Source organism: Semicossyphus pulcher, unplaced genomic scaffold (assembly GCF_022749685.1).
Source record: "Semicossyphus pulcher isolate SPU_LCO1_2020_fin unplaced genomic scaffold, fSemPul1.0.p SCAF_15, whole genome shotgun sequence".
Lineage (NCBI taxonomy): Eukaryota > Metazoa > Chordata > Actinopteri > Labriformes > Labridae > Semicossyphus > Semicossyphus pulcher.
Genome location: NW_027211659.1, coordinates 9,209,701 through 9,237,103, shown reverse-complemented (window position 1 = coordinate 9,237,103; position 27,403 = coordinate 9,209,701). Strand labels below are relative to the sequence as shown.

Below are 27,403 nucleotides of genomic sequence, written 5' to 3'. Positions count from 1 at the left end.
ACTGTACATAAGTCATAAAATACAAAAAAAGAAAAAAAAGAAATATCGTCCACTATCTTGAATATACATCTACAAATTGTGTTGATATCGTAATCTTAAGAAATGTTTTTAGCAAAATTAGCTGTCAAAGATATGATGACTCGTCTCCGCCCAGTTCGGATACGCTGGGCAGGAAAAGTAAAAATATTATTTAAACCAATCGAATGGCGGTTCTGTCTTGACGGACCAATGAGAATAGACGGAACATGTAACCCCGCCCCTCACGCGGTAGGTTGCGTCGTACAGAAAGTCACCTCGTCGTGTCGGTCAGACAGAAGCTACTGAAAAGCTAGCAGAGCTAGCATGTCCACAGCGGTGCAAGGGGAAGGTCGACAGTAGGACAGCAGCATCCTCTCCTATCGCTCAAACCACCTGTAATTTATTCACTTGAAAGCAGCGCGCAATTTACTTGTACTTTTTAAATACTGTGGCTTTTAACAAACGTCTTTTGCTAGCTAAAAAATTTGATAGCTAGCTTCAAGTTCCGCTCAGTGTCTTATTTTCCATAAGAACATCTACAATCATGGCTGCGCTGAGAGCGTCCTATCACAGGATTTTGGATAAGATTGAGCATATGCTGCCCTCCAAACTGAGACCTCTGTACAACCACCCGGCAGGTAATTCGGGGTTTATCATCCAGCTTCTTGTTAGCAGGGTGCGTTTTGTTTGGGATGTGTCAGCTGTGGTAGTGATGCGGATGCACTAACCCCTAAGCTCCTCTCTATTCCTAATGTGTGATCTGTTTGAAGCTCATTGTTTTACTGTTGCCAGTGTTACTGTGTTACTGTGTTAGACTGTAATCTGTTAGGATAACACCAGCTAAGCAGCTCTGCCTGCGAAGAGGAGCTGGGTTTATGGCAGGAAAAGTGTTGCGAGGAGTTGTTGAGGTGTTGAAATCTGGGTTTGAGAGGGGATCAAAGGTATTGCGATAAAAGAAAAATTCATAATTTACTAATTTAAACATCTCCTAACTGATCCGACTGATGTGTTATTATATAACTTACTTAATAAAACAAATATAACAACTTAGGAAATGGACAACGACTAAATAATGACTAATAATTCTAAATGGGCTGCTGTTATTGATAATTTACATGCAAAGTAATAATTAGCTTTTCTTATATTATTAATTATTATGTTTTATGAAACAAAATAAAACAAAGAAAATATATTTTTAAATTTTGATAATCAACTAGTCAGTGTAAGCCGTTATCACAGTTTGTAGCATCCTTAATTTATCGAATGTACATGTGACACAATGTAGAAGATTGAAGTAACCTCTACTTCTACTGATAGCCCTGTGTAATACAACAGCTCTGCAATACATCCTACCTTCATGAAGGTTTATTTTGGCAACTCGCTTTCAATAAAGGAGGACAGACTATAAATAGTAGGAGAAAAACTCCCAGTAAATCCAAACCAGCAGCGCCTCTTCTTGATATTATAACCTTCATTAAAGTAGGATTTGAGAGCTCAGAGTTCCTCATAAACTAAACATGTTTCTCCCGTTCAGTCAGTACATCTTGCACACACATTGAGCTCTCTGACGTGCATATTAACGAGAAGGGACTGAGATTACAGAGTCTTTGGCGTCACCGGGGACAGTCTGATCTTATGTTTTGTCTGTGGAAGAAAACTGGAGCTGTGCATGTCAAGGACGACTTTCTGACCAGGTATAAAGGGGGCGGCAACAAAAAGCCAACTCCCTCAACAATGATTTGCAGCGACAGAAGTCCCACTTAACAGTTTAGCCTACAGCACGGGGCGGGAGAGTGTGAGGAAAGCTGCTTCCAAACAACAAGTTTTATCTCCATGTCCTGCACATTTTCTTCTCTTTGCAGTCTTTAAAGTGAGGCTCCCACTTGACTGTCTGGTTTTACATCTTATCTTTTTACTGACTGGATAAGCCTGGTCGGAAGGAAAACTTTCTCAGTGAGAAAACGTAAATGAAGTCAACACGTAAAACATATTTTAACTGCAAAAACCCATACTTTAAGGGCTGAGTATGTTTATTGCTGTTCAGTGGTATGGACATTATATTATCTGTCATTGCTTTGCTGTATTGGTCCTTTAGCCAATTATTGCATTCAGTGTTTTTGTGGTTTTCTGTGTGGGGGTCGAGAGGAGTTTAAACTTACTAAAACATCAAAATCTGAATTAAACTTTGAGCCGTGGTGCCATGTGGTGTTTTATTAACTCGGGTAAGGCTAACTGACAATTATTGACATACGCGTCAGTCTATTTTCTTTTTTAATCACTTGTTTTCTTTTAGCACAGAAACAATCGATTAGTTGTCAACTACCAGTATTTAATTAATCTGCAACCACTTTTTAGATTTCTAGGTTTGAGGAGTCGGTGTCATTCTTCCCCTGTGACAGTAAACCTTCAGAAAGTCTTTGGGTTGTTGATTAAACGCGGTGTTTGAAGACGTCTTTAGGAAACACTGATTACACCATTTTCACCATTTGCAACTTTTTGTAGGTCAGACAGGTTATCGATAACTCGAGGAAATTATTAACAGATTTACCAACAATAAAAATGATCACTTGCTGCAGCTTTTTTTGTCCATAAAACAGGTAAAATTTTAAATTTTATTTTTGAATTGCAAATTAAAAAAACATTCTTCAGCTTCTTCTAGTTCAGTTGCAGTGTAGTTGAGTCTGCTGACAGTGCACGTCGACACACTGAGGTGTCTGAGTATCTGTTGCACAGCTACTCGGGCTTGACAGAGTCATGTTTCATCTACGCCCATTAATATGTCCCAGCGGGCCGATTAGCTCTATGAGGGGGAAACCTTGAAAAACTGGTGGTGAGAGGTCAAATGATTAGAACACAGATGATTCAGTTTCTTTTTTCCTCTTGATCACAGGTCCAAAAACAGTTTTCTTCTGGGCCCCGATGTTTAAATGGGTAAGTTATTTTCCACACTGTTCAGCCTGTTTGATTTCTGTAAATGCCCTTAATGCCTAGTTTGATTGTTGTGACCATAACAACAAAGCTTACATGAAGTCTCTCTGTTACATGTTGCTTATAACAACTGTGCAGCAATGATCAATGATTCACATTGTGTTATCTGAATACTTTAAAGAGGGCCTACAATGTAAAAGTTAGAATTTAAGATCATCCGGTTATTCACCCAACGGAGAGGTTGGCACCCACTGCCAAGCATCGACAGGAGCTTATTCATTGTGTAATTAAAATCTTACCAATCAAAATGCAGCAGCTAACATATAGAAAACACATTGTATATAATCAACAGCAGTCTTTTTCAGACTGCAGCAAACATGGGCTCTTCTTTACCGTTACAGGGTCTGGTTGTAGCTGGTTTGGCTGATATGACTCGACCAGCAGACAAGCTCAGTACCTCCCAGTCTGCAGTGCTGACAGCCACAGGTGAGATCTCAATATGAAGTCCAAACGGAGACTTAAAGGTATAATAAGTAGGATTGCAGTTTGTCAACAACTCATTCAAACTGGGCCCCTCCTCCATGGCTCTTTGACACCAGGAGGTAACACAGACAGCATCACTGTTAAGTTTGCGCTAGCATGCTAACCGCCAGTTAGCGTGTCCTACCCGGTTTGAGGCACCTACCTGTCCAACAGAAAGAAGGCCAACTCTGCATCGCTCTTTCGCCATGTTCGCCGGTCTGGATGGGGGATTGCTAATTTGAACCTCTCCCACTCTCACCTATACGTTGTGATTGGGTCAGGGAACCCCGACAGCGCCCCTCCTGAAAACGTCCCTTGCAAAGCAAAACAACAGAATAGATGCAGAGGGAAGGGTCTCACAAGGGTCTGCACACACACTCACCAACACACATGTATAGAGGCCCATAAGAGATGATTTATATTATATTATATTAGTAAAAGTCTGTATTTTATTTTTAGGAAAATCCTACTTATTATACCTTTTAATCAGGCTCCAATGTCTTAGTGTGCAGCATATTTTTAATGGAACAATAGAGATCCAGGGAAATATAAGTGCTACAAGAAAGTGTTGCTTTTATACAACAAGTAAAAACTGCCTTGAATTCTTGACGTCATTTAGTAAGTTATCAGTCGATTATATCTGAGAGATTTTCACTAATCTGTGCTAAAGGTTGTTTTATGCGTCAGCTTTTGCAGCATGTTTCTTCAAACAAATCTTATCGGTCGCTCTCTTGCCAAAACATAGACTCTGTGCTCATGATCAACGGCCTGTCTACCAACAGTGTGCATAACCTTCACTCTTACTGTCGTCCCTCTACGCCAGGCCTGATCTGGTCCAGATACTCGTTGGTCATCATCCCAAAGAACTGGAACCTGTTTTGCGTCAACTTCTTTGTGGGCGGCGCAGGAGCCTCCCAGCTCTACAGGATCTGGAGGTTTGTGGTTAATTTACAGCGTAACTGAGAAATCAAGTATAAAACAATCAATCACACACCTCACGATCTCTATTAGGAATATGATCAATTATAATAATAGAGGCAAGATAAGATTTTTTTTATTGCTGATTAGATATTATAGCAGCAGGTTAATGTTTAGCTGAGTGCAGGTGATACAGTACGAATGGCAGTAAATGAATAACATACAGTAGTTTGCCTGTGTTTCAATGTCAACAACTGACCGGCTGAGTTAAAACCTTTGCCAAAGAGAGTAAAAGTCACTGACTGACTGTTAATTTTTCAGAGAACCAGGGAGGTAAACGAACTAGACAAGAGCGAATGACGGAACATAATCGATCCCTGTCAGACCATATCGTAGTCTGCAATGTAGGGCAACCTGTATTTGGCCTGAGAGACGAAGCCCGGGGACGTTCAGTTCACCTTAATACCTGAAACCTATACAAATGAGTATATGAACTTTGTTACTTGGAAACATTTTTGGTGGAGAAAATCATACAAAATATTCTTATTCATAAATATATAACAATTCTAATTTAAATGCCTAAAGACACTTCACCTGTTAAGTATTGTTTCCAACAATGTTCGAATACAGAGAAATCAATCATTTTATTCAAGGTCATGTCGAGGTGCGGGTTTTTTTTAGTTGATCGCCTGTCTTCTAGGGAAACTCAGGAAACGGCAGAAAATACATAAGAGAGTGAGCAAGGAAGTCGTCAAACTTTTACATTAGCTAACTAACGTGGCTATTGTATTAAAATGAAATGGAGCGCTGGTTTAGCTCAGTTGGTCGAGCAGGCGCCCCATGGATGAAGGCTGCAGTCCTCGACGCACTGACCGCAGGCTCCGGTGGGACCAATATTTGTATATTGGTTGTATAAAATGCGGAGAGGTATTTTATTGTGTTACGGTATCTTACCCAGATGATGGCGCTATAATCTACCTAAAACTTCGTCATGGACAGTGCTGACGCCATCCTCACAACAATCAACGTTACCGTAGGCTGAGCTTAACTACCGCACCGGTAGCTAGCAGAATTGCAAACTCGACATGGCATAAACAGATGGTAGGCTGTAATTTGGTGTGTGTTTTGAATGTGTTTCAAATGAAAATAAATTGAAATAGTGTTGAAATAAATTGTACACAACTCCTGTGAGGAGTTTTTCGCTGGTTATGAAACAGACTGGAATTAATTCTGATTACTCTATATGAGCTACAAAAGCAAACCAGACCATCAGTGACAAGATTGATTATTTCTATATAGTTACTTTTAATGTCTGAAACTAGAGATACATTTTGAATAATACAAACTCCAACACTTAACTTTGTTTAAATGCCTTTAAGCATATGCATCAGAGCCAAAATAACCCAGTTTTAAATTGATCTCTTATCGGCTGATGGATTTTTTAAAAAAACAAACAAACAAAAAAGGCCGATGCCGATATGCGTCAAAATGCCGAATATCGGCACCGATAATCGGGCTGTCCCTATCTGAAACTGCTGGCGGTAACTGCACGCTGCCTTTGTTTAATTTTTCCAGGGCAGGAATTTTAAGTGAGGGATACACATGACTGTCAAAGAAAACAGGAAGAGATTTTTTGTTAAACAGCAAAGCCAGCAAACGCATAAGAGGTACGGCTTTGTCCACAGGGGGCGCCAAAATCAACACAAACCAAAAGTCCCGCACAGGAGCTTTAAACTAAGTGGCTTGTTATTGTTTTGATTGAGACCCCTAGCGTCAAAAATTACATACTGTGCCTTTAAGAAAAAAAAACAAGTACGTGGTTTGACATAAACCGAGGCCAAAAAAAGTTGCTATCTGTAGGCCACAGAGTTTTATCTCCATACTGCGAGCTGTCATCAGCTTAGCTTTAGGAAAGATTAATGCTCCGTAATGCAACATATCTAATGTTTTTATTTCAGACATGACTGACCTCGGCATAACATTAGCAGACAGAGAAAGAGACTGTATGTGCGTAAAGTAACATATGGCTACAAAGAACAATAAATAAGTGAATAATTATCAAAGCATGTTTTTATTCTTTTAAAGTCTTAACGTTTATTGAAAGGTAGCAAATCAAGGAGGGGTGTTGTTTTTAAATACGTTTACATTTTGCTTGGTGGTCCATGGGGAAAGTGCGTAAAGTATGAGAGTGTCCATGAAGCAGATACAGTTTAAAAGGTTTTACAGACACATTTTATAATATTAATTTTTTGCTTTTTTTCCATGATAGCTACAATCAGGAGCAGAAGGCGCAGGCTAAACAGGCTGCAGAGTCCTGAGAGCTTTCCTGTTGCCAACGCTCCACTTGTGGACTGAGAGGGAGACTCCACTTCGGGCACAAACCTGCCCCTTCTCGTCATCTCCACATCATCCCATGCTGTCTCCATAACATCCATGCCATAACCATTATTCTACCACTTTAAGCCTGTCGTCCCTGTTGGAAATGTGCACTTTTCCTTAAGTTTCAAATTTCCTCAGGGCATAAAAAAAAAAAAAAGAGAGAGGACATTTTTTTTAACTGTTGTCAACACACAGTCAAGAATGGAGGTCATCAACGCACAAGTACAACTTGTTAACAAGCTGTATGATTGTACATTCTTTAATTTAAGTTCATGCTTTATATCTTGTGCACTAGTTGGGAAGTTTTTTTTGCTTTTTCCATCATCGTCTTTCAGGTGTAGCAATCAATACCTCATGTAACATTTCCCAAAAACATAACTTAATGTAACTCTTGGACTTGTGTTGAACGTAGTTTAAGGAATGTTTCCAAATGAAATACAAGAAGGATGTCATCACATTTGTGTGTTCATTTACTGTTTATAATTTGGTATCTGTCACGGCATCTGTACCTCATTGATGATTAAATCATTATTGATTACCATGTAATGATTCCTTCCATTTTAATGGCTTTAGCTCTTTTTAACGTGTGTGAGTGCAAATCATAATTTATGAATCTCTTGATTTAAAAAATCATTCTCATGTAGTGAAAACTGTATGGAAATATAATTTTTCTGCTTCTTATCAGGTACACTTACTCAGATATGACATATTTAACGAGTGCAGTATTTTACTGATTGTTACACTGGTTCTGACTTGCTAACTTTCATTATCAACATCTCACTGTTCAATACCTCTTTGTTCCTAGACAGGTGTTTTATATCTCCTCTGTGTAACACTTCTTTCCCTGCCATGTTCCCACTATACTTCTACTTCATCATCCCCTGAATATTTTAGCAATAATTAGAGTCATCACTTTGAAATATCTCTTGATCTGCTGACTGTTCGAACAAATGGCACTTTGAAGGTTGATCATTTTGGCTCTGTGGCTGTGTAATGGACATGTGATAATAATAAATCTTGTTTGACACCTACAGATGGTTTAAAGATTGAACATCTCATAGTTTACAGATTCAAAGCAGCATCCCATGTTTTTTTATATATTTTTTATGTAGTTTTAAGATTTAATAGCAACAATTTATCCTTCAGTTTGTCAGAAAAATTCAAATTTTGAGACGTGGTTTTCATTGTAAGGAAAGATAGTGGCGAGAAAGAATAAAAGGTGCACCAAATGTAAATATATGTACCTCAAATTTGTGCTCAAGTTAAATTCCACTACTATTAATGAGTTCATATGAATGTCTCTGTCACTTTTGAAACAAGTGGCTTTGAACCGCTTTATTTGCGCCTCTGGCTACATGATACACGTAAGCTACTGTTCCTGGTATAAACCGTTGTCTCGCTTCGATCAGGAGAAACGAGACTTCCTGAAACTTCATCTCCCTCTGCTGCTCACATCCCGCACTACAGATGAATAAATCTCCATTTCTAACATCCAAGATACTAGCCAGACTGAGTCGATTTAATCATACCACGTCCATCTTAGACTACATTTTTCCCGTTTATGGACTCAGGCCGTCTCGTGACTTGGCAGGAATATTTTTGCATTAGCGCTGGCCTTCCTTTTCATTAAACAAAATTACTGTAACCTGGGGTTTGAATTACCTCAATTGGTCTCCCTCATCAACTGTATGGTCTGCCTCTACAGACTCTGAATTAGCGATGCACAATATTATTGGCGCGTTATTGGCATCTGCAGTTTATGGCTTGCCGCTATTTTCCACCAATAAAAACGCTTCAATTGCTCAAAGATTCCCTAAAAAAGCTTGACGTAATGCTACATTAACTCTGCGCGAGTGTGCGCGCACTGCCTGCACCGCCTCTTCCGTCAAGCGTGAAGAAGAGTGCAAGGACCGCAAAATTGTACTCAGTCGTGCGAGGAGGGGCCAAATTCATTGTCAATGTCATTCAACACTACAGATTTAATCACCCATCTCAAGAATCAGTGGGCCACTACAATAAGAGTAGGCATGCTATCAACTACAAGGGAGACTTTATGTTCTCTGCAATTAGGTGGAAAAAAAACAAAACATATCGGTACTGAAATCAGCAATTGGCAAAAAGGTTGGAAAATATCAGCATACCGGCAAAAAATTCAGTATCATGCATCCCTACTCTGAATTGTTACTATACCAAATAATTTGGTTTAACAGAGACGATGCCGCTAGTTTCCTCAACAAGTGTCTAAAGAAAACATTATTCTTTGAGTTATTCAATTTTTCTCACATGCTGCTGTGTGCTGGCCTGCAGCTTTGGACTTAATGTGGACTTTGAACAAGACAAAGATGATGTTACACTGGTATGGCTCTGTAAGTTTCATAATTAAATTATTTCTTTCAAAATAACAAGTCACAAATGGTAAGCCACAAAATTTTATTCACAACCATAAACAAGAGTCAGGTTTAGCGTTTTCCACCAACGCGGGGTGCGCTGATCTTCATGGGCTTGGCGATCTTGGGTTTCTGTGCAGTCTTTGTGGAAGACTGCAGAAGGAGAAACAAAGTTCAGTACCCCTGCACCACATCACCATATTGCACTATTATTTAACAGCCAAACCTCTTATAGCATGCGGAAGCATTTAGTATACAGTCTGCTACATAACAAAAGTTCACAGTTCAGTCTTTAGTATCGGGGTTAAATATGCAGTTTGTGTTCCCAATTGACATATCTTGAATACATGCAAGCACTAAGGAATCACATTTTTTTAATACTAATACAGGTAAATAGCACTAACAATCATCTCTGCACGACCTAAGATCTCACCTTTGCACTTGGAGCGGCGGGCTTCTTGGCTGCCTGCTTCGCCTTCTTGGCCTCCTTGGCAGCTCTGAGAGAATACAAAGAAGCAAATCAGCCAAACTGAACATGTAGGAATGAACGATATGGATGAAAGTCCCAGTCATCTTTGGTATTTAATGTTATTGTTAAACAAAAAATGGATAATGAAACACATCCCCACTCAGATTTGCAGAAATGGCAGCTTGCGCTCATATGAAAGAATAGACGGAGAGAAAAGATGCAGTCTAGCCAAAAGGTTTTGAAAATGCTGCAACTCACAGAAGTTTCCAGAAGTAAATATCATAGTGGGTTTAAAAGAATGTTTGCCAGGTTTGCTGCTAAGATGGACAACTCAAATCCCACAATTGTAAGTGCATGTCTCTCCTGCTTCAACTACAGCCCATCAATGATCAAGTTATTCAGCCTGATTTAAGACGTGTGAGGAAGCAGAGTTTGACAAAAAAAATTCAGAAACACACCCCCACACATAAAGATTGTGTTCTCACCTGATGGCCTGCTCCCTCTGGGCCTTACGGACCTCGGGCTTCTGGTTCCTCTTGGCCATGATCTCAGCCAGGGAGGCCCCAGTGATGGCCCTCTGGAACTTCACTGCGCGGCGGGTACGCTTCTTTGCCACCTCTTCCTGTTAAAACCACACAGAGACAACATCTTAGTTAATTGGAAGCAAAATATCACAATACGCTCCACAAGGTCACATGACCAACATGTTTAGACCAGCTTGACCTTTATTCACTGAAGGACAAAGGTGGATCAAGATGCTCATTGATATTGGTTCAAGACGCATGCAAAAACATTGACCAAGAACTAAACATCTGTCTTCAACTCTTAAAGTTTTAACCTTAAACTTTGCAAGAGCTGCTGCAACAGTTTGACCATATGCCAGGGTGCCAGTCACCTTTGTTTTAACTACATGTTATGAAACAGGCTAAACCTGCTACTTTTTTTATCAGTGCAACTTAAAACAGGTACATCCCTTCCTTGATGAATGAAACCTGACTGACATTTCTCTGCAGCATTGTGTAGTGCATCTCAAATAATCATAAGTGGATGTATTCTGATACCATGCCATCCAAAAGAACATGACCTATTATACATTCAATAAAACATAAAATGATGCATTTACTCTCATTATTTAATATTTAACAGGTGTCAAACATACAAAAACTTTTCAGCATATTACAGTACCTTCTCCCTATCCAAGTAAACTACATAATCTTGATTACGTTATAAGTTGCTACTGAAAAGTAGTTTAACTATATTTTGATATCAAGATGGGCACTGCAGGATCCCTAAAATGTTGACATTTTCATATGTAGGAGAATTTGGAGGCTGGCCAATGGTGAAAGGTCTATAAAGACGTCAAGAGCCAGTACTATGATCTCCGGTTGTTCTATGGCTGCAGGTGTGGAGTGAGCGCTGCTGCTAAAACTGCAAAACACAGTCCAGCAACAACACATAACACAGACTTATACCGTGCACACCATTCACCCGCAGCCAATTTACTGTGTCAATAATCTAAAAATAGGCACAGACTCATTGATATTGTATTTCATGCCAATAAAAATTCCTTAGGTCTACACAGTATGGTGCCTAAGGACACAACGCATAATGTTATAGTTATTAGAAGTCTTGCTGTCTGTACCAAACATCAACATGACATATTACAAAAACGTCTGTCAATTTATTAAGACAAATATCTGCAATTATACTTATTGATTGCTGTCCTATGTCTTGTGTTTTTAAGTTGGAAATGCATCACCGAGTGTCGCTACCAATTTCACTGTATTCCTAGACAATGACTATAAAGGCTTTCTGATTCTGATCAGCACAATTAAGTCATAGTTTTTGAGCAGATGTTAGCTGCTTTTGCTACCGTCCTATTGAACAGTAAAATAGACTGATCTGTATGTTTATTTGAAATTCAACAGACAAATTCTTGTTACTTTGAATACAGACATGCACATACAGCGTGATACTTACAGACTGTCCCTTCTTGTGCTTGCGTCTGTACAGCACAGTCCAGTTGATCTGTCTTGGGTTCCTCTTGGCCAGGAAGGCAGACTCACACTTGGCGTTCAAAAACTGGAACACCTAAAATGAAAGAAAAGACTCAACTGAATGGCTTGTATATTGTGTTTCAAACAGCTGTGTCAATCATCACTCCCTAAGAATACTCATCCCTGTGTAGTAAGACACCTGTTTAATATATAATGCAAACTAAATTGAGATTTCAGACACAAATAGATTATAACTGTCACTTACAGGTGTTCACAAAATATGACATTACGACAGTGTTCTGCACCAAAACCACCAAAACAAATTCCTTGTATGTGTAAACCTACTTGGCAATAAACCTGATACTGATTCTGATTATAGTTTTTGGGACTGTAAGCTGAAAGTAGTGTCCTTGCCACTTAAAATATTTATTTATTAAAATATATACCGTTTAAATGCGGGACTTAAAAAGGCCCTATGCAGGGCATAAAAAGTAACTCATACACCAAAATAACTTAGTCCAGTAAGGGGAATGACATTATAACTGAGGGGTGTTTCAGTAAACAGTCCAAGTAAGAATAAGCAAACGATTTTGTCAACACCGCTCTTCATAGGTGGCTACAAAAATAACACCAGATTTCAGCAGTGCCACTTCAGAGCAGTGTACTCAATTAAATTGTATCGTGTTTAGATGCTGAATTCAGGTGCTAACAGTTTAAGCTAGCTGCTAGCGTTAGCAGGTTTCAAGGGTTCAATTGAACTGTATAGGCCCATTCCAAAGAGTGTTAAAAATATTAACACCCATTTTGTGGCAAACACTACAAATAAAACAGACGAAAGTCGGAACAGTGTGCCTTATTTCGTATCAATACACAGAGCGAGTGGAAGCCGGTGTCGGGTAGACTTTTTACCTTTCCGTCTATCCTGGCGTATCGGCGGCCATGGCCGGGGTATATTTTATACCCACTGAAACTGCACAACTCGACCCTGAAAATGAGAAATATACAGCATCACTGAAAGAAAACAATACACATTTACTCTTAATGTAGATAGCATTATTAGAAAGTTTATTTAAGTGCTTAGATGGCATTTGATTATATTCTGAACACTCACTTCATGATGGCTACGAGAGGGCACAAAACCGGAAAGAAAGATGACGGATACGGAAACTGATTGGGAGACTACAAATCGACATTTATGACATACTAAAAAGTTAATATTTTTTAGTCAGTGGCAGTGATCCGCGATTCTTTATGCATGAAATACATTTGTAAATTATCTTTGATTCTGTAAAAATCTAATTTATACTTTGCCCAACCGTCACACGGATGACGTCACAATCTGGCGGTTGCTTAGCAAGCTTATCAGTGCGCGGTAAAGTAACACTATCTGGCTTTATAATGCGATAATAAAGTAGTTGAATGACTAAATGAAAACTTAAAAGTTTTTTCTGGACTTTTATCGCAAGAGCGAACCGATGTTTTTCTATATTACTACTAACATTTTGGGATCGGTTACGACGAGAATTGTAGTTTTTCCAAACCACAAAGACGTTACTCTTTAGTGAGCGAGACCGACTATTTGAACTACATTTCCCAGAACCTCCCCGGTTTAGTCGTTGACAAGCCACAGACGCTTCTTGTCTTTCACACTACAGTTTGCAGCTATTAGAGTTGTTAGCTAGCGTTTGGTGTTGGCTGAGGCGGCAGGATGGGTGTATCCGATTTGCAGGTTGATACAAATGCTGGTAAGTGGGGTGATTATTGGTTTGTTCAGACAGACAGCGAGGTTTAATTTTTGTTGAATGGTAGTGTGTTTATTACCAGTACAATGTTAGCTAACTTAGCATGCATCACCTCAGAGTACTGCCGTTAGCTTGCGTTACTTAAATCAATGGTGTCACAGGAGCCAGATCAAAACATCCCGTGTCAGTCCTTTGAAGGGCTGCCACCTTTTATGTCCCGGTTAGTGCTCATTTGATGGTCAGGTTTCGTGCCACTGGATGTCCTGCAGAAACAATTATTTGTGAACATTTCGACCAGTATATGGCTTAAACCAATGCACAAGCTGGTGAAAGAAAGATTTTTATAATGACTAACATATTTTCTTGTGTTACTTGGCAGATATTTAGATGTGTGACCGAATAATACTTCTCACTAACTGCATTGCAAACGTTACTGCTTTTTCCTGCTCTTGATGTCTTTCCTTCTCTTTTTATAAAGGGGTTTAAGAAGGCGAGGTAGTATCACACTTGCATATGTTGTACATGTGTTGCAAGTTAAAGACTTGGTAAAAAAAAATAGATTAAACCAAAGCAGTGCATCAGAGGCCCAGCTATCCCGATCTTGTGTTTTGTGTAGCCATGGTAACTAGCAAAATGACAGTTTAGGTTTACCAGTCTGTCTAATTTCCACCCCAACAAGGCCCTGTGATGGATCTTTCAAACCGGGGTATGCAAAAGCTGGACCCTAGTTTCATGTGCTCTGAGGACACTCACACCCTCATTCTGGACCGTAACCACATAATGAAACTGGACCATCTGGAGCGGAGCCCAGGTCTTCAGCAGGTAGTTAAATCTTTTGAAACCTTGGCTAGGTTTACCTTTCCCTTTATTCACATGCGTATGGAACTCTTGCATTTGATTTTGTGCTTAATCACTGTCATTTTTCTTGATTCAATGCTTTTTTCCATTTCCTTTTTAGCTATCTGTTGCCAGTAACCGCCTGGTGAGAATGATGGGCGTGTCTCGACTAACAGAGTTGAGAGTCCTCAATCTTCCCAATAACAGTATTGGATACATCGAAGGGCTAAGAGATCTGCCAAATCTTGAATGGCTCAACCTGTCTGGGAACAATATTAAGGTAATTCTCATCATCATTCTCATACGTACATTTTTGACAAAAATGTAATTGCATAGATGAAACAATTACTTTCAGCCTGTGTTTTAATATTTTACATTTTTAATGATTTTATCTGCTTTTGCACAGGTCATTGAGCAACTCAACAACTGTGTTTCGCTTCAACACCTGGATTTGTCTGACAATAACATATCTATCATCGGTGATCTTACTAAACTAGTAGCATTAAAGGTGAGTGCATCCTACATTTAGAAAAAAATATTTAATGATGTACGGTAAAAGTGTTGGTTGTCTTTAATGCATCTTTGTTTGTCCAATTTTGCAGACTGTTTTACTCCACGGAAACAGCATTACAACCCTCCGTACTGTTCCCGCTCACCTCCCTGCCCATCTATCCATCCTCTCCCTGGCAGAGAATGAGATAAGGGATCTTAATGAAGTAATTGTCTTTTCTTGTACTTAATACAGCCGCATTAATCTCCATTAAAATGATACTGAGGCTAATTGTATTGATTGACTTACTCACTGATTATTCCTTAGGCGTCATACCTGGCACCTCTCCATGACCTGGAGCAGCTGTCCATTATGAGCAACCCATGTGTAATGTCGACCCCCTCACTGCCGGGTTTTGACTACCGGCCGTATATCATGAGCTGGTGCCTGAATATAAAAGTCCTGGATGGCTATGTAGTGTCCCAGAAAGAAGGGTGCGTGCAGTCCTACGCTGTTAGAATGTGATGTATAAGATAACAGTAGGAATATCAACAGTTTTTGATGTTATTTTTATTGTCATTATACCAGTCTCAAAGCAGAGTGGCTCTACAGTCAGGGAAAAGGACGATCATATCGGCCAGGTCAGCATGTTCAGCTGGTTCAGTACCTGGCTACTGTTTGCCCTCTGACGTCGTCACCGGCCCTGGAGACGGCAGAAGATGCCAAATTGGAGAAGATCCTCAGTAAGCAGAGGTATAAATATACATTTACTAATACTGCTACAGTAACCCTGCCATAGGTCCTTTTTAAATGGAAAATATTGTGTTCAATGACCTCATGTTTGAACGATTTTCCCAGGTTTCACCAGAGGCAGCTGTTAGAGGAGACCAGAGGAGGATGCCCGAGCCCTCCTCGTCCAACTCAGCTTGATGTGGAGAGGCACAGTCCTTCACATGAAGGACCACAAGGGGGGGCCAGAGAGGTGAGGAAAACCAGCCCACCTGCACCGGCTGCTGCGCCACCAGTCCGGGAGACAGGTAGGAGAGCTGCTTTGTCACTCTATGGGGCAGTTTTTCATCTCTAAAAAAGAGACTTTGACGCAGAGGCATTTTCTTCATAATGTTAACTGTTTGGTTTGTCTGCTTTTAACAGAGCCAGTCGTGCAGTTTAATACCTGGATGAGCAGTGATTCTTCCCACACATCATTACCGGTAGCTCGCAGCCCAAGGCTGGGAGAGGAGCACATGTATTTGGAGGACGTGCTGACAGATGAGGACAAACTGAACGGCAGCATGCTCTCCTCGGAGTCCACGTTTCTTCCCGTCACATCTGATCTGGAGCCACATACGACCCACTCCGACAGCGAGGATGAGACAGAGACATTTGAACCCGATTCACTGGCTCCAAAGCGGCCCGCACAGCCAAGAAAGCACAACACAAACAAAACGCATCATTCACCTGTCGATAAGCAAGAGAGGGGTCTCGAAGAAGAAGCTATTTCTGCTGCAGCCACAACAGCTGGATCTCTGGCGGTCAGAGTTGGCACGCCACAAAATGATCAGCAAATATCCTCTGAATTTGGAAAAGTAGAGATGAAAGACGCCCCCAAGCAGGAAGAAGCTAACATGTGTGCAAGTAAATCAAGTTCAATGGAAGCAGACAGAGCAGCGGTTAAAATACAGTCATGGTGGAGGGGACAGCACACTCGCTGTTGTCACCCAATGGCCAGAGAGGTGCGCAGTGAAATCCGCCTGCGCAGGATGCAAGAACACATCCTCTTCCTTTCTCAAAAATTGGACGGGTAACTGACTTCAGCACTTTCTGTTTTCTATGTCACTTTTGGTGTGTGTATTATCCAGCATTTTCAAAGATTTACTGCTAGTTAATAAAGGGATTGTTTTGCAGGGTGCAGCATGATTATGAAGAAGAACGGTTACAAAGGCTGGTTCAAGAGGAAGCTGTGAAGTTTCTGTGGAAACAGGTCAGTTTACCAGGACTCGCTCATTTGTTTAGTGCGATGTTGGACTCCTGTGGTCTTTTTTTTTTCCAAATAGGACTCTACAGTCACGCCAGTTTCTCTGTGAGGCTGTAATCGCTAAATGCTAATGCTGTAACATAGCAACCTGCTCACTATGGCTTCTAAAAATGTTGTTACTTTTGAGAGTATCTGGTCGTATACCAGACTATAAGATCAATTAGAGAATTGACCCTGAAGCTAGAGGAAAGGATCATGGGTAATGTCTGTACACAATAGGAGTTGAGATATTACAGTCTGGACCAAGTGACGGACTGACTGTTAGTCCATCAAACTCGCATCTTTATTGTTACTAGCTTTGCTAAAAATGGAGATTATACATCTAAATCTGTCTGATATTGCTGCCTCATTAGCTTGATGCTTTCCCTGTGTTCTCCTTGTAGCTCCAGTCTATGCAGCAGTGGAAAGAGTCTGTGGAGCAGCAGATGGCTAGCATAACCCAGGCTGTCACCCAGGCTCAGACCTCAGCTCCTGGACTTTGTGAGGCTGCCCCGCCTGTTACATCCAGTACAAAGAACCCGCCCAGCACAAACGTCTCCTTCCCAGACTCAGGCTTTCCGTCGACAGGTTATCAGCAGGCCGCGCAGGAGGACAGCTTCCTGAGCAGTGGGACAGCAGACTCTCTGAAGACGGTGCTAGCTCTTAGCCCTGTTCGTAGCGGCTTTGCTGGCGGCGGTTGCAGCGAAGGTGTGGACAGTGCAGACTGCAGCCTGCTGGAGCAGTACCTCTCCTCTGTACAGCAGAGGGAGGAGGAGGCCGAGGAGGTGATCAGTGATAGAACAGAAACACCACAGCCCTCCTCACCTGTATCGCGCAACAAAGCAGCACAGTCCAGCGCCTCCCAGGAGAAGGCAGCAGACAACCAATCAGAGGAGCAAAGAAGGGAGGAAGGCACTCCTGCCGCTGTCTGAGGGACTACAGCTAATGCGCACTTGTACAGAACTACTGATCGGTGTACATTTGACAATGACTGTAGTATTGAGATGGCATGTCTGACAGATGCTCTCAACTTGATTACTGACCCAGATCTCAAATGGCAGTGCACTTAGCTTCCTTTGTTATTCATGACTGAACCCATTGCAGACATCTAAACATTACCTGTGAAGGTAAAAGTGCTTTTTAAACTTGGATCTGTTGTATAACTCCATGGACATTTTCCTCTCTGTGTAAAGACAATGATGTAGCTTTGGAGGATATTAGCAACTTCATTGAGTAGATTGATTCGTCTCTGTTTCAAAGACCAGGCATGGTATAACCTTTTCTCTTTATCAATATCCACTCCATGAAGACATGGTATAAACTAATAAGATTAGGAGTTGATGTGTTAAACACAGTGTATTTGTAACTACTGACATATAATATAATAAACTAGTATTCAATCTTTTATCACATACAGAGGTAATAGCTGTTTTTATAATCTTGAGAGCACATCACCTGAAAGTATTGTAGCATCTTATTATTTAAAACATGTAAATAAATCAAAATTAGAATTTTCCAATTATTGTCATTTGGTTTTATATTATGTAGAATGTTTTGCAGTTAATGATTATTTCTATTGTGAAGTAATCTGATTCTTAATGAAAGTCTACAGTGTTGAAAATAACAGCAAAGGGATATGAATAAGACTCCAGTCATTATGCTGACTAGCAGCAGGCTCACCTGTTGTTAATCAATAATATTGCTAAGATAATAATTGTTAAATTGATCACACCTGTGATTTAAGTTAAATAAAAAACTGTCTCCTGTGAGTTTATTTGCTTAAGAAGATTTTAAGTCTGTATAGTGATTTTTTTTAGACACATTTTTCAGAACATTTAGAATAATTACATTAAATTGTTAAATTGTCATTCAAAAGAAATAATAGTTTTGGTATGACTTTATTAAATTAATAGTCATGAGTTGCCATTACAGCATAAAAACAGAAGGGTATATAATGTATAAATGTAAACCAAACAAACTATTTTTGCTAATCAAAACTGTCACACTCAATTATTCAAATTTAATGAATGTTTTTTCCTTTTCGAGAAGGCTTCCATACATTCGAGTTGCTTCAGGGTACTTGCGCATAAATAAGTGACCACCAGAGGACGCAGCAAGACTGTTCGACCCACAAACCCACCCCCTCTACGTCTGATTTTACCCCCATCGTGATTACTGTGAGCTTTGTATAACCAGGCGGTTCCTCTTGTTTACTACATCGCCTCTGATGTGCCTCTCAAACCGCCGCTGTCCCCTCTCTATCGGACAGACTCATCACCCTCCTGCCCCGGCTGTCTAACGGCTCGACATCATGTTAATCCGTCGTCGCAATGTGTAAGTACGGGAGCATTTTATGGCTAAAACGCCTGAATCACCTGTGCTAGCTAACAGGAAACCCCGTTTGTTTGTATGAATTATAAAATGAAGGGTATTGAAATCCCCACATATGCATTGGTGGATATTTCAATACATTTATTCTTGCTGCAAGGTTGTCGTTTGAATGGTAGTTAGCAGCTGACCGGTATGTCTGACCGTTATTTTACGTGACGTCTTCAGATGGAAGGTTGGCCTGACGACGCGAACCGATTGGATGTTTCCAGTCACAAGTGACCCTCTATGTGGGTGTTAAATCTGCCTGTGTTAACAACTTGTACAATTGTTTAAAGGTAGTTAAATGTACAGGCTGGACAGCAGAAAGAAAAACAACTAAATGATTTAGACTTGATAAGAGAATTAATGAGAGTAATCGACAGAAAACTAATAGGAAGGATTATATCAATATTCAGTTATTTTTCAAGCAAAATTGTCAAAATTAACTGGTTGCAGTTCCTAAGATATGAATACTTGCTGGTTTAAGTCTTATTTATTTATTAACATTTATTTTACTAATGGTTAAATAAACTGAAAATAGCTATATAAGATTATTTTTGGTTTAAAAAATTGGACTCTGTTTATCCGGTGTCTCAAGGTCTGCCCTGCTAAAATGAATTCGCTACAGAATGAAAACGTGTTACTTTTTACTAAAGAGACGAACAACTGCACTAACAAATGTGGGACCAAATCTCAATTCTGAATATCTGTATTCTCCTGTTTTCTTCGGTTTTGCTATTATATTAAATAGAAGAAATGTAATTCCTCTGTTTTTTCAATCCTTTTCTTTGGCAGTGTCCATCCGCAGCATAATGTCCAGAGGGCGAAATGATGCCATCATCACTGTGAGAGCACAGAGAGAAACAGGGCCTGATCATGGGAGACAGAAGGAGGTCACCATGTGCCGAAATCTCTCCAATTTTGCCCTCATCTTCTTCTTCTTAGCCCTGTCCGGCTTCATCTTCCTGCTGCGCAACATCCAGACTGTAGAGGTGAGGAAGAGTGTGTAGATTGTGTGTTTTTAACTGTTGTATTTTTTGAATAGATAGACTGTAAAGGAGGACAATAAGCAACCTGGTGTCACCAGACAAACCTGAGCAACAAAACCTTCTCTTTATTATAGAGACCTGAAAGAGGACAGACTATAAAGACTAACAAGAGTGAAGCTAAAGCAGGTTATTCAGACAGTAGTAATAAAGAACCAAAAGAGAGCGAGAGACATTAGTTCTGCTGAAAAAAACTGATCCAGACCCAAACATCTGGATTAAGTATACAGAAGAGAGAGAAATTCCAAGATGGCTGATGCTCCAGCTCAGTGGAACTTTGGAGGGTTGATTGTTTATCTCCCGCAGCACCACCTAACTCTCTTCCCTTTCTCTTCAGAACTGGAAATGCCACACTGTTTCAGCCATCTACCAGCTCCAGAGCAGGATCCAGTCATCCTTCATCCCAGTGAATCTCCCCACTTTTTATAACAACCGCACCTTCTGTGCCCACCTGGGCCAAAAACCCTCCGCTGAAGATGAACTGGAAGAGCGCTACCTGTTGGATTCTATCGCCTGGCCTGGGCCTCCCCCTCGCTCTACACCACCCACCCTGCGCCAGACGAGTGACCCTGTGCACAGCCTGTTCGCCATCCTTCCCACGAAGGAAGGGAGGGAGTGGCATGTGGGCGACCAGCTGGAGGTCCTCGTCCAAATGCATGACTTCCAGGGTCGACCCAAACACTACGGCGGGGATTTCATTTTGGCCAGACTGCACACCCCGGAGCTTGGAGCAAGTGTAGCAGGAAAGGTGCTGGACCACAGGAATGGGTTTTATTCCGCTCTGTTCCCGCTCCTTTGGGTGGGGTCTGCACAAGTTGAGGTCACGCTGGTGCATTCAAGCGAGGCTGTGGTCGTGCTGCGACGACTGAGAGAAGAGCGGCCTGATCGAGTTTTTTTCAAAAGCCTCTTCCGCCAGGGCTTCTTGTCTGAAACTACGGTGTGCAACATGTGTCTGCCTCCCGACCAGCAGCCTCTGTGCAACTACACAGACCTGTACACAGGGGAGCCCTGGTACTGCTACAAGCCTAAGATGCTCAGCTGTGACACCAGAATCAATCACGCCAAAGGAGGCTATCTGAAACACCTCATCACCAACAGAGAAGCACTGCTCTTCCAGAGGTTTGTGCCTTTATAAGATAAGGGAAACATTGTCACTTATATTGTATGTTGTATAAAAAGCGACAATATATATATTTGATTAACAAGAATTGTCTGTTTAACCCAACCTCCAGTACTTTCCAAAACCATAAACAAAAAGTTGAGCCAGATCTTAGCACTGGATAGCATCTCCCTCAGCCCTGTTTGCAGCTCTATGAGGCCGTACTCAGACACATTAGCATCTACTCATTCATTATCTGTACTGCTTATCCTGTTCAGGGTCACAGGGGCTGGAGCCTATCCCAGCTGTCTGGAGACAGACAACCACTAACGCTCACATTCCCAGTCCCCAGTGACGAGCTTGTCTTGGATTGCGGTGGGGAAACCACGCGAACACACAAACTCCACACAGAACCAGGGTTTGAACCAGGAACCTTTTAGCTGTGAGGCGACAGCCCTAACATTAGCATACTCATTTTTGGTCTCAAAGAAGATTAAACAGGCCAATATTTCATGTTTTATATTTGGACTTCATAGTTTAGCATGCTGGCACGCTCATGTGTGCTTAGAACAAAAAGCCCAAATACAGCTGAGGCTGAGTGGAAAGGCTTTAGTGTTTCCAGGTAGGTAAGTCTGAATCTAATGGTGACGCTAAGAGAAAAGTTAGTGTACAGCCAAACTTTCTTAGCACTCTATTCAATAGTTCAAGATCGAGATCAAGGAATCTTTATTATCCCCCGAGGGCAGCCAGCAGATGTACATTTAGTGCAACAATAAAACATAAAACAGAGCACAAAACAACATCAATAAGTAACATAAGTTAAATCACTTAAGAGTGATTTAAAAGCTGGGTGACAGCAGGGACATATGAGTTTTTAAATCTGTTAGTCTAGCAATAGTTGTTGTGATATTTCAGTCTGCATCAAAGTGCTTGGACATCGACAGACTGACATTGCCATTGTTGTGTCAAAAAGGTCCGGCCATGAGGGCCAGAATGGGGCCAGGACCCCCTGCCACAACGAAATTAAGGACTTTCTTAAAAATATAGTCGAAGTCTTCAGAAACGCTCAGCAGACAAGCAGGCAATGGAGACTGGCAGAATCTGATGCAAAGAGAGTTTATTCCTGTACAGACATTCTCTACAAACAACAAACTCTGAGTTACTCTGGAATGTCACTAACTACGCATGCTAAAACTTGAAGCTAACCCTATCCTGACTTGGCCCCCTTTTTAGAAATCTAACCAATCCTTAAGGACTGTATTTGTCCCAAATTTCAAGTACTTCTTCCCTTGCAAAAACCAATCCCTCCCCTAATCCTGACTCAGCAATAAACTGAGTTCTCAGGGTGGACTTGGTTCCCAGGGGCTTTCCAAGGCAGCCTTATCTTCTCATGGCCTTATGAGGAGCAACAGGCACAGCTACAAGGGCTGCCTTATCTTGTAGGTGCGACACTTGGTGTCAGAAAACATTTCACAGAGTTATGTTACTATTTTAAAATGAAAACATTTGATCCTTAAACACATTTTATTCACACAGAATATGATTTACTTCACACTCAAGTTGATTATGAAGTTTCAAACATTTTCCAACATCATAACTCTAGCCATACGACCAGAAGAACTAAAAACATGGCAGAGCCACATTTGACCTTTTAAAGATGCATGTCTTCAGTAGGAAGCATTAGCGCTAAGTGCCACAGATATGCTAGCAAAGTTGTAAGAAGTGGACTTCAACCAAAATATCGAGTAAAAATTAACTTGATGACTTCTGTTTGTTCGATCTCAGCGGTGTGAACATCAAAGTTCACATTCACGCCTCAGGAGCCGACAGAATCAACGTGCTGCCTCCCAGGAAAGGTACGGCCTGCTAACATTTGTAGTTTGTGTCACTGTATGTGCATTTATTTCATTCAATTAATCCTGCCTCCAACATTCCCTTTGTGTCACATAAAGTAGATGTAGAGAGCAGCAGTGTGAAACCAGATGCTATTAAGCTAGCACCATCTGGATATTACTACGAGGACTCCTGGCGGGCGTTAGCTGGTGTAACAATGCGCCAGTTCAATGAATCATCTGCCATCACTCAGTGTTTAAGGAACAAGGTCATCAACATGTACGGAGACTCCACCGTCAGGCAGTGGTTCGAGTACCTCATTGCTTTAGTACCAGGTAGGTGTGGGCTTTTATACTTCACACTCTGCATTGTGCTGCGTGTATCTGTCCCACTCTAAAGTCCATTTATTCCATCCTCTCCAGAACTAAAGGAGTTCAACCTGCACAGCCCTAAAAACGTCGGGCCTTTCATGGCGGTGGACAGCACCCACAATATCCTCTTGAAGTACCGCTGCCACGGCCCGCCCATCCGCTTCTCCACCGTCACGGCCAGTGAGCTGCGCTACGTTTCAAACGAGCTGGACGGCCTGGCCGGGGGGTCGGACACCATCGTGGTCCTCAGCATTTGGGCTCACTTCAGCACCTTTCCCGTGGAGGTGTACATACGGCGGCTCCGTCACATTAGACGTGCCGTGTTGAGACTTCTAGATCGAGCGCCGGGTACGACCGTCGTGATCCGATCGGCTAACCTCCAGGCACTGGACCAGGAGGTGAGCCTGTTCAACAGCGACTGGTTCTCCCTGCAGCTGGACGAGGTGCTCAGAGCCATGTTCAAGGGACTGAACGTCCAGCTGGTGGACGCCTGGCAGATGAGCTCAGCACACCACCTTCCTCACGCCCTCCATCCGCCTCCAGTCATCGTCAAGAACATGATCGACGTGCTTTTGTCTCACGTTTGCCCAGAGAAGAAAAAGAGCCAAGAGACGTAGAAGAAGAGGGATAAAATTGGACCTTGCTGTTGAATGAACTGAGAAATTTCCCTTTGCATCAACCGATCAGTTCCTTAATTTTCAATAGAGGAAGGCTGTGTTAAACATGGAAGTGTTCTCTACAGCTACATACCCTTTAAATACCGTCCGTACTGAGAGATTTGCCAGACTAAGGCTGGTTGCTGTTTACTTGCCTGTTATTTTTAATTTGAATCCCACAAGACGAGTTTTAGTTTGAAAATGCCAAAGACTATTGGCAGACTGTTACTGCCCATCTGTTTTCGTTACCAAAGTGTTATATGTGTGTGTCAGAGCAGTATTTTTACCTAAGTTGCAATAATTTACCGTTTGTATTCTTTCAAAGTCACAGTTTTATTTCTTTATTATTTATCGTCATATTTGTTTGCCAAAGCTGACGACTCAGTGAGGTCTCCTTTCTCAGGCTGTTCGATGTTACAAATGTGTTCTGATGATCCCGCACATGATCACCATGTTGTCTCTACATGACTGCTTTTAACATACAGTGAAATGCAGCTCTCTTTTTAACTGTACATTGTCGTTACATTACATCCATATGTGAGCCAAACTTGGTTTATAGTTTTAAAGGTTACTTCAGGTGTTTACATCACAGATCATGAACATCAGTCTATTTCATGACACAGAGAAATGTGAAAACAAAAGGCTGCATTTGTACAGCACGACAAGCGCTGTACTCTGTATCTCATTCACCCACGCACACCCTGATGGCAAGCAAGATAATATGTCCGGGAGAGTTTAGGGGTTATTATTCCTTTCAGTAATAATGTTGAAGATTTTCATGTAAATAAATGTCTGTTAAGTCACTATCTATCGCAAAATAACACAATAGTAATTGAGCCTATGGCCCACTGATGATCACGTCTCACGTGGCACCCAGTTAAGCCCCTTTCCCACTGGTCAAAAAACCTGTCAACACACAGCTTTTTTGCTTAGTGGAAAAGGTTACAATCGGCATTCAGATGCTAATCTCCACCACTTTCCGGCACGCTGCTAAGGGCCGTCGGTAACTTCTGCGACTCCTCATCATCTCAGCTACAAATTCCACCCGTCTCCGTCCCAGCAGCGCTCGAACATCGCTCCAAATTTGTCGGCGGCCAGTTTTGAGTAATAGATACAATAAAGACCTAACCACCATCACATCTTCACTGTTTACTAACCCTGTCTCCGTTGGTGATGTCAGACGGTGACACAGCTGAAAAGAAAACAAATGGAGTATACTCCACTGGCAATGGGAAAAGAGACCTTCGGCACTTATTAGCGGGTCTTAGCGGTTCTGAGTAAACCAGCGTCAACGCTCTAATTTTGGTGGGAAAGGGGTATTAGTGACGCGTTTTCCATCACCCAGCAGTGGTTGGTCTGTCAGAGAGGGTAGGCGGAGCTAAGCGGCTGCTTTTCAGGTCTAAACAGTAATCTACTATGGCTGAACAAACAAAGAAAAGATCGATGACTACAGATACAACTTCAAAAATAAAATCCAAAGAAAAAGAAACAAATTCGACACTCAGATGAAGGAAAACAGTCTAAAAAGGAAAGCGAGGAAAAGCAAGAGTTACAACGGGAGCCAACAGTGAGAGTGACACATGCGACACTGTCTGGATATCTCGGAAGTGTGCTTGCACAATTACCGTTTATCGAAACTGAGATTGTCGAGATTACCGCTTTAAAAAGGAAACATAAGGTGATTGCGAAATCAAGATAAAGGTGAAAAGAGTGATTCATATGTACTATTTCACTGGTGTCTTAAAAAGAACACGTTGCTTTAAAGACAAAACCTGCAACTGTACAACTCTTTAAGCAACAATAATGTAACTTTAGGAACATTCAGGCTTTCACATCCTCTTACTTTCACTCTCTTTTAACTTCTGGCTGTGCTATTTTTTATTCAGCTCCCGCCACAATGTTTAATTTTACCCGCTAACTTCTGCATCTAGCAGATCAGCCTCTCAGCCTCTCAGCTCTCCTAAATGTACACTGATCCACCAAATGCTGGCAGTTTTGTGTGTTTCTCCGAGGCTTTGCATACGTGTCTAATGTTAGTCCTTTTGTACAAATAGCAAGTAGCAACCTTCGATTGGCATAATGACTCTATTTCCATGTTAAATTTGAATACTAAAGGCTTTATATGAATATTTGAGGGTTAATTTCACATGTCATCCCATGTTCATCATATAAAGACGGTGAAGATTGGAGAGGAGCGTTAGGGTCAGACCTGTGTGATGCAACGAGAAAATGTGCCTATTTCTGTGTCTAATTCTGTTACCCCCTGACAGCGATCAGAGGCAGACTATAAAGAGACTTTGTCATAACTTATAAGAGCAGAGATGCCGTCATGTTTGCCGGGATTTGCTATGCCAAATGTGTGCTTTTCTACCTGTTTAAAAAGCAGCTCATGACTGTATTTGGATGCTTGTATCCGGGTTAAATCAAGCGGTAAGAGGACGTATTAGATGGAGCTGGGTGATTATGTCTATATAATATTTATATAGCTGAACAGAGCTATGAGAATCAGTAGAATTAATTAGCCTCATTTTGATCATGCCTTTACTTGATCTTAAAGCGTTTGTTGCAACTCAATAAACTAATGATGGAGGCAATGAGTCTCTGATCGGTCTCACTAATTCTGCTTTCTTGTGTGTTGATTTTATATTTTCAGTGTGACTATTTCCTTGTTTAGAACACAATTGAACTTTGCCTCAAGGATGAACTGACGCATTTAGGGTCTACTGACCATCACATGCTCTGCACAGAGACGGAGAGACCTGTGTTTTGATGTTATGCCCCCCTCCTGGTGTTAACTCTCCTGTTTAGGCCGACAAATGCAGTAGTTTTCTTTTAAGGCTAATGTATTATTTAATGTATCTCTGTAATGTATGTAATGATCTTCAGTACAGAGGGGCCTCATCTCTGATGCAATGTTAGAGAGAGCACTGGTGGTCGAAATTCCCACCTCGGCCTGTCTACTGGTTTATACGGAAGAGGATTAGGGCCACTGGAAAAAAAAAATTAAGCTCCAATAAATTTTTTTTATTTTTTTTTATTCTGAGAATTCTGAGATTAAAGTCAGAATTCTGACTTTAATCTCAGAATTCTGACTTTTTTTCAAAGGGCCAATAAAACATTTGTTGAATTTTTTTTGTTCTAGACTTTCTCAGAATTCTGACTTTTTTTCTCCGAAAAAAAAAAACAACAAATTTTTATTGGACCTTAATTTTTTTTTTTTTCCAGTGGCCCTAATCCTCTTCCGTAGGTTCAAGTGTCCTCAAAAGATGTTTACAAAATTTTAACTTAATTGTAATAGCGCCACCTTGAGTTCAATAAGTGTCACAT

General features: G+C 41.1%; 4 protein-coding genes and 1 non-coding gene across 6 annotated transcripts; 3 read left to right on the top strand and 2 right to left on the bottom strand.

Moving 5' to 3' along the window:
• Window positions 1–290: 290 nt before the first annotated feature.
• mpc2b (mitochondrial pyruvate carrier 2b) lies at window positions 291–7,798 on the top strand. Its single transcript, XM_069662618.1, has 5 exons — window positions 291–656; window positions 2,909–2,949; window positions 3,348–3,432; window positions 4,292–4,403; window positions 6,656–7,798. The coding sequence occupies exons 1-5, from the start codon at window positions 563–565 to the stop codon at window positions 6,702–6,704; spliced, it is 381 nt and encodes a 126-aa protein (XP_069518719.1). The 5' UTR covers window positions 291–562; the 3' UTR covers window positions 6,705–7,798.
• Window positions 7,799–9,178: 1,380 nt separating this feature from the next.
• On the bottom strand, window positions 9,179–12,768 carry rpl24 (ribosomal protein L24). The gene is made up of 6 exons (XM_069663049.1): window positions 12,730–12,768; window positions 12,528–12,603; window positions 11,602–11,712; window positions 10,107–10,243; window positions 9,586–9,649; window positions 9,179–9,305 (listed from the first exon to the last, which is right to left on the bottom strand). Exons 1-6 carry the CDS (start codon window positions 12,732–12,734, stop codon window positions 9,225–9,227), a joined length of 474 nt encoding a protein of 157 aa, XP_069519150.1. The 5' UTR covers window positions 12,735–12,768; the 3' UTR covers window positions 9,179–9,224.
• Window positions 10,930–11,110, bottom strand: LOC138592936 (small nucleolar RNA SNORA23). Its single transcript, XR_011308240.1, has one exon. It is a non-coding gene; the product is annotated as a small nucleolar RNA SNORA23 (small nucleolar RNA).
• Window positions 12,769–13,281: 513 nt separating the features above from the next.
• On the top strand, window positions 13,282–18,461 carry cep97 (centrosomal protein 97). Its single transcript, XM_069663166.1, has 11 exons — window positions 13,282–13,363; window positions 14,040–14,182; window positions 14,319–14,477; window positions 14,604–14,705; window positions 14,800–14,913; window positions 15,015–15,181; window positions 15,276–15,440; window positions 15,546–15,724; window positions 15,840–16,488; window positions 16,593–16,668; window positions 17,106–18,461. The coding sequence occupies exons 1-11, from the start codon at window positions 13,327–13,329 to the stop codon at window positions 17,631–17,633; spliced, it is 2,319 nt and encodes a 772-aa protein (XP_069519267.1). The 5' UTR covers window positions 13,282–13,326; the 3' UTR covers window positions 17,634–18,461.
• A 489-nt stretch (window positions 18,462–18,950) lies between these two features.
• nxpe3 (neurexophilin and PC-esterase domain family, member 3) lies at window positions 18,951–26,681 on the top strand. 2 transcript variants are annotated; one of them, XM_069663033.1, is made up of 6 exons: window positions 18,951–19,035; window positions 19,867–20,063; window positions 20,455–21,236; window positions 23,002–23,072; window positions 23,172–23,384; window positions 23,472–26,681. In XM_069663033.1, exons 1-6 carry the CDS (start codon window positions 19,032–19,034, stop codon window positions 24,035–24,037), a joined length of 1,833 nt encoding a protein of 610 aa, XP_069519134.1. In that variant the 5' UTR covers window positions 18,951–19,031; the 3' UTR covers window positions 24,038–26,681. The 2 variants fall into 2 exon arrangements, with proteins under 2 accessions (XP_069519134.1, XP_069519133.1); XM_069663032.1 differs by having other exon boundaries at window positions 23,169–23,384.
• The last annotated feature ends 722 nt before the right edge of the window (window positions 26,682–27,403 follow it).

Coding starts and splice junctions, on each gene's coding strand:
- mpc2b (XM_069662618.1), top strand. CDS start 563: ATGGCTGCGCTGAGAGCGTCCTATCACAGGATTTTGGATAAGATTGAG. Junction 3,433..4,291: donor TGCAGTGCTGACAGCCACAG/GTGAGATCTCAA, acceptor CCTCTACGCCAG/GCCTGATCTGGTCCAGATAC. Junction 4,404..6,655: donor CAGCTCTACAGGATCTGGAG/GTTTGTGGTTAA, acceptor TTTCCATGATAG/CTACAATCAGGAGCAGAAGG.
- rpl24 (XM_069663049.1), bottom strand. Junction 11,713..12,527: donor ACGCCAGGATAGACGGAAAG/GTAAAAAGTCTA, acceptor CTTTCATTTTAG/GTGTTCCAGTTTTTGAACGC. Junction 9,306..9,585: donor CCGCCGCTCCAAGTGCAAAG/GTGAGATCTTAG, acceptor CTCCTTCTGCAG/TCTTCCACAAAGACTGCACA.
- cep97 (XM_069663166.1), top strand. CDS start 13,327: ATGGGTGTATCCGATTTGCAGGTTGATACAAATGCTG. Junction 14,914..15,014: donor AGATAAGGGATCTTAATGAA/GTAATTGTCTTT, acceptor ATTATTCCTTAG/GCGTCATACCTGGCACCTCT. Junction 16,489..16,592: donor CTTTCTCAAAAATTGGACGG/GTAACTGACTTC, acceptor ATTGTTTTGCAG/GGTGCAGCATGATTATGAAG.
- nxpe3 (XM_069663032.1), top strand. Junction 21,237..23,001: donor GAAGCACTGCTCTTCCAGAG/GTTTGTGCCTTT, acceptor GTTCGATCTCAG/CGGTGTGAACATCAAAGTTC. Junction 23,073..23,168: donor CGTGCTGCCTCCCAGGAAAG/GTACGGCCTGCT, acceptor TGTCACATAAAG/TAGATGTAGAGAGCAGCAGT.